Source organism: Corvus brachyrhynchos, unplaced genomic scaffold (genome assembly GCF_000691975.1).
Source record: "Corvus brachyrhynchos isolate BGI_N302 unplaced genomic scaffold, ASM69197v1 scaffold59, whole genome shotgun sequence".
Classification (NCBI taxonomy): Eukaryota; Metazoa; Chordata; class Aves; order Passeriformes; family Corvidae; genus Corvus; species Corvus brachyrhynchos.
In genome coordinates this window covers 2563949-2574358 of record NW_008246054.1, presented here as the reverse complement: position 1 = coordinate 2574358, position 10410 = coordinate 2563949, and the positions used below count along the sequence as shown (strand labels likewise).

General features: G+C 40.9%; 1 protein-coding gene across 1 annotated transcript in view; it reads left to right on the top strand.

Annotated features, from left to right (window-relative positions):
* The first annotated feature begins 4941 nt into the window (after positions 1-4941).
* The window catches only part of QSOX2 (quiescin sulfhydryl oxidase 2), a 19829-nt gene continuing 14360 nt past the window's right edge, over positions 4942-10410 (top strand). The window contains exons 1-6 of the mRNA XM_017745613.1: positions 4942-4999; positions 6191-6239; positions 7353-7461; positions 7644-7734; positions 9066-9211; positions 9737-9880. Of these exons, the coding sequence (XP_017601102.1) occupies positions 7388-7461; positions 7644-7734; positions 9066-9211; positions 9737-9880 (455 nt within the window). The 5' untranslated portion in view covers positions 4942-4999; positions 6191-6239; positions 7353-7387. The remainder of the gene's footprint in view (positions 5000-6190; positions 6240-7352; positions 7462-7643; positions 7735-9065; positions 9212-9736; positions 9881-10410) is intronic.

Here is a 10410-nt window from a genome sequence, read left to right as displayed (position 1 = left end):
TGGTTCTGCCTCGGTGTGTGAGCATCACCCTCATCCCCTGCTCTGGTTGTGTCTCAGTGTGTGAGCATCACCCTCATCCCTCTGCTCTGGTTGTGCCTCGGTGTGTGAGCATCACCCTCATCCCTCTGCTCTGGTTCTGCCTCGGTGTGTGAGCATCACCCTCATCCCCTGCTCTGGTTGTGTCTCAGTGTGTGAGCATCACCCTCATCCCTCTGCTCTGGTTGTGCCTTGGTGTGTGAGCATCCCCCTCATCCCCTGCTCTGGTTGTGTCTCAGTGTGTGAGCATCACCCTCATCCCCCTGCTCTGGTTGTGCCTTGGTGTGTGAGCATCCCCCTCATCCCCTGCTCTGGTTGTGTCTCAGTGTGTGAGCATCACCCTCATCCCCCTGCTCTGGTTGTGCCTTGGTGTGTGAGCATCCCCCTCATCCCCTGCTCTGGTTGTGTCTCAGTGTGTGAGCATCACCCTCATCCCCCTGCTCTGGTTGTGCCTTGGTGTGTGAGCATCCCCCTCATCCCCTGCTCTGGTTGTGTCTCAGTGTGTGAGCATCACCCTCATCCCCCTGCTCTGGTTGTGCCTTGGTGTGTGAGCATCCCCCTCATCCCCTGCTCTGGTTGTGTCTCAGTGTGTGAGCATCACCCTCATCCCCCTGCTCTGGTTGTGCCTTGGTGTGTGAGCATCCCCCTCATCCCCTGCTCTGGTTGTGTCTCAGTGTGTGAGCATCACCCTCATCCCCCTGCTCTGGTTGTGCCTTGGTGTGTGAGCATCCCCCTCATCCCCTGCTCTGGTTGTGTCTCAGTGTGTGAGCATCACCCTCATCCCCTGCTCTGGTGGTGCCACACAGCCAAAGTAGCACATGGCACAGAGCAAGGGGTGGGTGGTGGAAGCACAATTCCAAATTAAAGGTTTTGAAGGAATCCAGGGATAAAACATCACCTTGCACGCACACAGCAGTCCAGCTGTGGGTTTGCATGCAAGTGTCCCTGTGTACCCGAGGTTTGTTTAGACTGAGCTCTTGAAGGCACGATGTTTATCTTCTACATGTTTTGTAAAGAGAACAGCTTTTTTTCAGAGAATAAACAAGAAAATACTGTGGTACTGGAGAGGCCAGGCACACACTTGATTTATATCTTGCAAATTCAGTGTAGTGTGGATGGGCTCAAAGGGGGAAAAGGATCACCAGGAAATAACACAAAAATCTAGCAAAGTGAGAACCAGGTTTTCAGATTTATCAATTAGTGACTTAAAAAGAAATGGTGGCCTCCACAGTTTATGCTGAGGGACCTGCCTTGCTGTGTCTTAGCCTGCTCAGTTTTTTTTGGCAGGTGCTGAAGTGTTTTACTCTATTTGTAGATGTAAGGAAACAAATAGGCCCCTGAGGTATCGATTAAAGTTCAGTACTTCTGCTGGGGAGGAAACCTGAGATCAAATTTGTAGGAAATGTTATGCTTAATATAGCGGTGCAAAAGGCTTTTGAACTACTCTTAATTTCACATTTCACCCAAGAGACGTTTCTAGGATGGAGACAGCAGTTCTAATGCACTCATCGTTTCACTTTGAGAGAGAGTGAAGAGCTCTGGCTGTTCTGTGACACTCTGAAAAGTGTTAACAACTCACATGAAATGTAGGTGCAGTATTAGGTGTATGTTTAGATATATGGAAGTGGAAACCAACCCAAAAATAGGTCCTGATGAACTCATCACACACTGAGGAATTGTGATTGATGAGCAAAAACTCAGAGAGAAAGAGAGCAGTCATGGTTTTCAGAGCACTTCACGTGCTCCTTACTTGCATGAAGGGTTTGTTTATAAACCAGTAACTTTTTTCTGTTTAATTTGCATAGATTTATGTAACATTTTGTCTACTGCTTTGATCTGCTTGTGGCCAAAATAATATTAGATCTTCTCCTTCTTTGAAGTAACAGGGAGGTCTTTGAGCACAGCAGTGGAGAGCATAAGAGCCCAAACTGGCCAGAGCTTTGGTCAAAATAAGACGGGAATTTACACAGGATTACAGCAGTGTGGTACCTTTGTAACTCGTAAAGGCTTCTTCAAATACATATTTTCTTTCTCACCTGCAGTCATGGTAACTGCAAATACTGCTATGCACTTGTATTACTGCAGCCAGCTAAAGGCCTCTCTCTCCTTTAATCCATTACATTTTTATGAAGACTTTCATTTAGAAAGTGGATTTTGAAACTTTGTGGACATTGGCACTACCAGCAAATGCAATTGGCTTTTGATGTTACTTGTCTGCAAAATGTTTCTATTTTCAAGTTGGGATGAATGGCATTTAGGAGGAGACTGAGAACAGTCACACTTTTCATTGGTAGCTTCATCAAAGAAACCAAACCCAAAACATTTTGCCCACTTAATCTGTCTCAATATTTCTTTTTCAAAAATATTTACTCATCTGCTAGGATATTAAAGATATACTTGAGGATGCAGGTTCATTTACATTAGGGAACTCCTAGGTCACTGGGGTTATGTTTGCTGATTTGGTGTCCAAACAAAATCCGGTTAAATTGGCGCAACAGCTTTGTCCAAAAAAGGCCTGTGCTAATAGACTTAATTTTTATTTCATTTCTCATTTGCTAAATCTTGGCAATACTACCATTGCAGACTTCACAGCAGAACATAATCCTCCTGAAAAATAGGATCAGTGCTTGCTTTTGTGTAATTTATGTTTTTATTTTGATACTCCCTCTCAGAACAGGCTTTAAGCTCAGTCAGTGCTGCTGCTTTCCTAATCACACATTTCATTTTATTACAGCAGTGGCCAAAGTGGCCATTAGAGCTAGTTGTCCTTTTTCTGTCTAAAAGATGATTCAGTCTATCCAGAAAAATATCTCTGGGCTGGAATTATGTGTAGTAACAAACCCTTGGAAATCCCACATGGAACAACCTGTGAACTACACACAGAACCAATCCACTCCTCAGGATCTGGAATAACTGTTCCAAATTCAGCAATAATGATTTCCTACTACAAATTGTTCTTTGAATACATTTGGTGGGGAACCAAATCACCTTGTCATCATTCAGGAAACAGCCTAGTGTCAAAATAGGCAACTCTCAAGCAGCTGTGAGGGAGAGGTGCCTTGTGATGAGCCTTTTACCTCCCTGACTGAAACTTCCTGATGGAAAACACCCAGCTGGAGAGGATGCTGCAGGTTTGTGAAAAGAAAGCGTATTCCTTGTAATTCCCTGGTTCCTGCTCTGTGGCATTTCTCAGGCGGGAGGTTTGACCCACCTGCAGGTTTCCAGTTTGTCCAGCACAGTCCTGTCATTCACTGGAACTTGTTTAGCATAAACAGAGATTGTGTTGGTTAATGCATCATTCATCTGCCTCTTTCCCATCGTTTGTGAGTCAGTATTTCAAAACCACTGATGCTAATTTAAAGTTAATCAGCATTTTAAAACAAGCCGACCCAGGCTACAGTGCCGCTGTAACTCCAGAGTGTAGGCTGCACACTGCAGCAACTCTGGAATCCCTTGGAAAGGAAAAGGGGTGTTTAGCTGGGGTGGGGCTGCTTTGTTGTGCTGGGTTATTTGCATTGTGTTCAGAGAGCCCCTATTCATGGCGTGGAGGAGGATCCAGACAGGTGGAAAAAGGAGGAGGAGTGGTGAAGGTTGAATGAGGGAGATACCCAGAAGCCAAACTTTTCTTTTGTATTTTGCATTTTATGTGATGAAATGGGCTGTTGTGTCCTTTGTGCTGCTGTGAATGGGTGCCCATCTGCTCCAGCGTGTTTGAGGGCTCTCCTGGTGCCCGCTCAGCTCTTGGCACGTTCAGCACAAACCTCTCCATCAGCTGCCCCAGCTCCTCCAAAGACACATAAAGGTCAAGCTAAATTTCAGAGGCAGCTAGGCCAGAACTGTCTGTCAGCTCTTGAACTTGATGAAGCTTTCATGCTCTTTGCTATAAAAGCAGGTTTAATTTTAGTGCTTTTTAAATTTTATTGGGAGTTGTGGGGGGCCTTCAAATTCTGCCCAGGGCTGGTGTGATTTAACTTTGCTTTAAAAAGCAGCTGTCTAAAGATTCTCTTGGAGTGGTTCTTCCTTAAAGTGATTGCTGCAGCAGAGCCTGGCTCAAAAAGATAAATTCCCAACAAAAAGAGGAGGAAAAAGCTGTAAGTTAGTTGAAAGCTTTTACTGAAGTTATATAAGCATATTTATGGAAATACTTGAACTCTTGTGGTTATTGCTGTAAAGAAAACCCAGAGTGGTGCTCAAACTCAACTGTTTAACACTCTGGTTAAAACTCAAGTATTTTTTGGGGTATAACTAATGCATTTCTGAACAATACTGCCAGATACATACATCTTTCAGCTGACACTATATGAACTGGGGGCTGTGTGTAATTCTGAAGCCTCTCAGAAAATTGTAAGTTGGAGAAAAAGCAGCTTGTCAAAAAGGCTCTAGTACAAGGTGCATCAAATTGATGGGTTTGTAATTGACAGCCATGTGGATGAGTAACTGTTGGATGAATTTTATTCAGTTATATATATTCTACATGCTCTATTTTATGAGCTCAGCTAATGGGAAAAGCTGAGGAATTCAATCCAGTTCCTTGCAAGTGTTGGGTTGGCCCCGATCTCATCTTCCTGGATTCACCCCTGCGACTGCTGCATTGTGTGTTGGGATTCCTCTTGTTTAGGTGCATTGAAAACACTGGTGCAGCCAAGAAAAACAGGGAGGTTTTAGTTATTTTAAAAATCAGTAGATTGTATTACACTGGGGGATGGAAATGAATGGCAAATGAGAATCGACCCAGGGCTGGATTTTTATGCCACTGGAATCTCTCAGAGTCCTGTTGCTGGTTTCCATGGGAAGCAAGGTAATTCATCAGCTGGGATCCGTGGTGACTTCTGCTGAAAATTGAAAGATATCTTTGTTTCCAGACTGGGAATCTGCAATTAGAGTTGGAGTGCTGGATTGTGGGGAAGAAGGGAACTACGAGACGTGCAAAGAATATGGGATTCACTATTACCCAACTTTTAGGGTAAGTGGCAGAACATCCTGCCTTAGGCAAATGATGCATGTTTTATAGTAATTAAAACCATAAAGTGATGTGTAACTCATTTTTCTGTAGCTGGAGTTTTGCTTTGCTTTGCTGAGAAAATGGCAGAGTTGATAAAAGATTAATTTGAGGGTTTTTTGCTGAATGCAAGAGCTGATGCAGCTGTTTTGAGCAGTAATTCAGTTCTCAGTTCTGAATATGAAAAATTCTTATTGAAAGAAGGTATCATTCTATGAAGTATCATGTTATCACATGTATATAACACCTAGTTTCAGTAGGTTCATTAGATAATCATTTGTATAAATATTTTTCAAATTCACATGTTACAGGATTATTAATAGGGTTTTTAGTTTTGGTGTGTGAAAGTAAAGGGAACACATTGAAATTGCTTCATGAAAACATCTGATTGCATGACCAGTTAAAAATTTACTGTTGACTGATCCTTCACTATTTTTGTGATTAATTTCATAATTTGCTTAAGCTGCTTTTTAAAGGGGATGCCACATTAGCCAAAAGTATCTGCCATTGTTCATTTTTAAGTCTAAATGCAATTTTTACCTTCTCAGTCCGTCTGTATAATCACATTTTTAAGTATGAGCAGAATGTGGTGGATGGAGAGGGTTGAATAAACTGTGATGACAGGAGAGGGAACAGGAGACATTTCACTGTAGGATTTGTGATCTTTTACCCTGATAATAAGAAAAATATTTAATTTTTTTTACTCTTCAAAGTTTTAGGTGTAAATTGTGATATCCTCTTTATTAAACACTGAATCTTTTCCATTTTATTTTTTGTAGCAGAAGGCAGCCAAGCTCCCTTAGATCTCCTGTTTAACCACTGGAGGGAGTTGGGAAAATGTGAACAGTGTTCTGAGTGCACACACAGTTGGTAGCACTGATTTGGTGATCAGTTAATTTGTGTTTGGGTTAATGTTTGCAGTGCAGGATCAATATACACCACTGAATTATGCACTACGGTATTTTTCCTCTTGCCCTCGGGTAGGTGAGAAGCAGCTTTTTCGAACTCATAGGCTAAGAGGGAAAACTGTTTCCTGACCAGATAAATTAAAATGTTTTGTAGTTAGAGCTGTAAAAGTGAGAACTCTTGAAAGCCATTTTTGTTCCTAAATTGGGCTTTTTTGTCTGATGGTGACTTCTCTTTTCTCCCACGCAGTACTTCAAAGCATTTACAAAGCAGTTTACAACTGGAGAAAATTACCAAGGTAAGAACATTTTACTGTGAGAAATTCCCAGAGCAGTTTTCCTGTCAGCCAGGGCTGTGTCACACAACAAGCAAAATCCCTTTGCCTGTCAGTTACTTTGGACAGGAATGGGATGAACTCTGATTTAAAACAGGATATTTCACGTACTCTATGAAGTGTTAATCAGAATTTTAGGCAGGAAAAACATTTCTTCAAGAACTTAGGGATCACCTTCCTAAATTTTTTTTTTTTAACGTAGCTCTTAATTTCACAAATGGCTTGTTAATTTTTTTTAATCCCTTTTTTTTCCACCACACCCCTCATCAGCAGGAGATCCAATTTGCTCAATCCTGACTCCGGTGCCTTTTGATCCCTTGGCCACTTTCCAGGCATCCTGAGTTGCACTGGGAGAGCCCCTATTCAGATGGTGACTCACTGAAAATAGGCTTATCCCAGGGTTTGACAGGATCACAGCTTGAGGTGGTTTGTCTGGGACAAAAGTAATGTTGTCCCTTTCTGTGGATGAACATTTAAAAGGCCAGAGGTCAGAGGAGAGACCACCTGCACCATTAACCCTTCCTGTACAAGAGAACCTTAGTGATACCTTTCAGGCATTTGAGATATTTTCTGCTTTTTAATGTGGTTCTTTTAAAGCAAATAAAATATTCTCACACTTCAGTTATTTCCTCCTCTTGTTCATGGCTTTGGGGCCTCTCCATTTGGTAGGAATGATACACCTTGGCAGATTTTAATTCATGATTAATATCCTTATTGCAGTAAAACTGCTGAAGTTGCCCACAGCAACTACTGTGAAAATGTTCACATTGAGAATCAAGCTTTGTTTGAAGAGAAAATCAGCAAGGCAGGCAGATGGATACATTTGGAAAAGTCTTGATGTTTTATTAATGTTGGGGTGGGATGACAGCTTTTAAGTATGATCTCACATCAACATTAAAATGAAATCCTACAACTAAATCCTGTTGTTCAGCCAAATATTATGCCAGCTTTTCCAAATTTTAAGCAGAAACCTGACCCAGAAAAGCATGAGAAAACTCACATGCACAGAAAACCTGCATGTGAGTCATTTTTTCCCAGTTTTCTGAAGGGTTGTGGTTTTTTGGACCCTGTTCCCAGCAGGAGCAGATCGAGAGCTGCAAACAGTTCGTCAGATGATGATTGAGTTCCTGCAGAACCATTCCCAGGAGGTGAGACCTCCTGCCTGCCCACCACTGGATCCAGTGCTGTAAGTTCCTTCTTTCAAATGTAGCTGCTCCCTGTTTATTCAGTTAATTAAATAAACTGTAGAAGATTAAAAATGAAGTGAGGTTTTTTTTTTTCTTACTATCAGTTCTGCTATGAGATTATAAAAGGAAATTCCATGAGTGTATTGCATTCTGTGCTAAATTGCTTTTCTTTTCTTCAAAGGTCCAGTGATGTTACATCTCTTTTTGACAAGAACAGCCACCACTATACAGCCATTGTGTTTGAGAGCAACAGCTCCTACATTGGCCGAGAGGTAACGTGTGACTTGTGGGGGACAGAGTGACTCTGAATGATTTTACCATAAACCAGCTGGATTTGAGCTTATTTAGCCAAGCAACCACTCTCTGATTATAGCACTAGACCAGGTCACACATGTTTGGGGGATCATAAAACCCAGGGATTTTATAGGGCTGTGGTGTTCAGTCACACAGAGGAACTTGCTTACAAAAGAATGTGATGTCATGTTAACTTCTTGCATTCCTGTTTTAGTAGATTAATTTATCAATTGTCAAGCACAATTTTCTTTCAAGATTTGAAAGATCATGACAAAAATAGTGTCAGATTACATTCTTGTTTTGTTACTGCTAGAGAACCATTTATAATACTCATTCTTCTGGGCAACTGTTTATAATAATCTAAATTCTCCAGTTCTCTTTCTTCATATGTAAATTTTGGGAAATTAAGATGGTAGCATGAAACTATTTGCACAGTTCAGAAACACAGAGGAAGTGGAAGTCTTTCAGTTTTGCTTCCCAATAGACTATTAGAGTGGGCATCCTTTCCCCTCCTAATGAGCCTGCTGTTAGCTCAGACAACTGTTACTTTTATCCTAGATCTTGGCAGGAAGAGAAGAAAAAAAAATTGCACAATTATCTCAGCATAATCTGTGTGGAAACATCCAGTGTCTGCAAAATGTTTCTGATTAGATTTGGTGCTGACATGGCCCAGTATCATGAGTGGAGGAGACTGTGCTGCCAGAAGTGGGAATCACTTTGGGAAGCAGGCTGCTTCCAGACATTTGTTCTCTGGAAGCTGCTGTGGTGATTTAAGTGGGCATTACTGAAGAAATGTGAAGGTTATAAAGCTCTTCAGCTTTTTTCACACTCACTTTGTTTTTATTAGAGAGGAAGACAGAGTTGTTGGATTAACACAAAGTGCAGTCTGCTTTCAGGATAAAAAATGTTTGCTGGTGTTATGTGGTATTTGAGCTTTAGAGAATAGTTTAGTGAAACAGAAGATAGCATTGTTTTCATGTTTACAACACGAGACAATATGGACAAACCTTCCCATACTGCTGAAGAAAAGGAGGCCATGTGTCATCAGTGATGAAAGGCAGGAGGAGAAGACCAGGATAGACAAGAAAAAATAAAAAAAAGGAAGATGGGAGTAATAATTTCTAGAGAAGAATAAATCTTCTTTAAGTGAAATTGTTCATGTGCATGGAGCAGCCGTAGCTGCATTTCCTGCAAACAGCTTAATGATGCCCTTAAAGGATGATGCACTTCACCTGTTTATGTGTCCTGTCCTGCAAGATTGGATATTCCTTGAACAATGTGTAATTCATGTCATCCTTTCATTACCCAGGTTATCTTAGACTTGATCCAGTATGAAAACATCGTGGTGAGGAGAGCGTTGAATTTTGATAAACCTTTCCTGGAGAAACTGGGGGTCACCTCAGTCCCCTCGTGCTACCTGATACAGCCCAATGGCAGCCATGGGTTAATTAACAAGTAATTATCTGTAAGAGGGTTATGGGGAGGTTCACTTAACTTAGAAAAATGTCAGGATTTGATGTCCTGACACCTCATCAATATATTGTACTGACTGAAGTTGTGTGTTCCCTGTATTACCAATAAAAGACCTAATACTACTTTTATTTACCACCTTTGGCCATTTATAGCTTTAATTTATTACTGTGGTATTTCTGAAAGGAAAAAGCTTCAAAACAAAAGTGGAAAAAATAAATGAAGCATCAGAGTTCTTAAAAAAATCCCTTTTCTTGTGTGATGTGAATTGACATTTGGGTAAGCATTATTTGCTCTTATTTTGAATGGAATGTCACACCACTAATGCAAGTGATTTGTTATTCATAAATTGAACATTATTTCTTTTCACTTTGTATCATAACAGACCATGCTGTGGTAGGACTGTAAAGCAGAAACCAAAGTGAATATCTTATTTTATAAATACACTAATTTGCTTTGGACATCCACTTAGTCTGAGATTAAAAGTGATCTCTCTCTGTCCATTTGCAGTTTGAAGCCTCTACGGTCTTTCTTTTCTTCATATTTAAAGTCACTGCCAGGTGTAAGGAAAAAACTCCTTTTGCCACTCCAGCTGCCTGCTCCAGAAAACAAAGAGGAGAGCACAGAAATCAAGGTGTGGAAAGAGTTTGATAAGTAAGTGATGCCCTTGGTTTTGATAAATTTAGTTACTAAAACTTACCTGCAGCTTTTTCTTGCCATGTGGGAAGCTGTGCTGTAATTTATTATAAAATCCTAGTGCAGTTCCATATTTTACTTCATTTCACTCCGTTCAGTTCAGTTGTGAGCAGCTTTTCAAACAATTCACAGGTGAAAGTACTGAGGGCTGCCAGTATTTTTAGCAGCAAACATTGCACTGCTATGGAAGGAATGTTTTTACCAAAAGTATTGTTAAATATTCAATTCCCTTGAAAATACCGAGGATTTTTCACCCATTACTGAAATGTGATTTGAATTGGTGGAAAACCTCAGGAGTCATCAGTGTCCCTGAAAAAAATAAATAGTAAAATACCAAGCTGTAACATTTCTGTGGGAAATTCTCTGTCTGTAGTAGTGAAGCAGTGCCCACTAAAAAGGGCTTGTCAAGTGCAAGTATAATAGAAAATACTGAAGTCACTGCAAAAGATGTTTATCACACCAAATCCTCTAAGGTTTATCTTCACCCT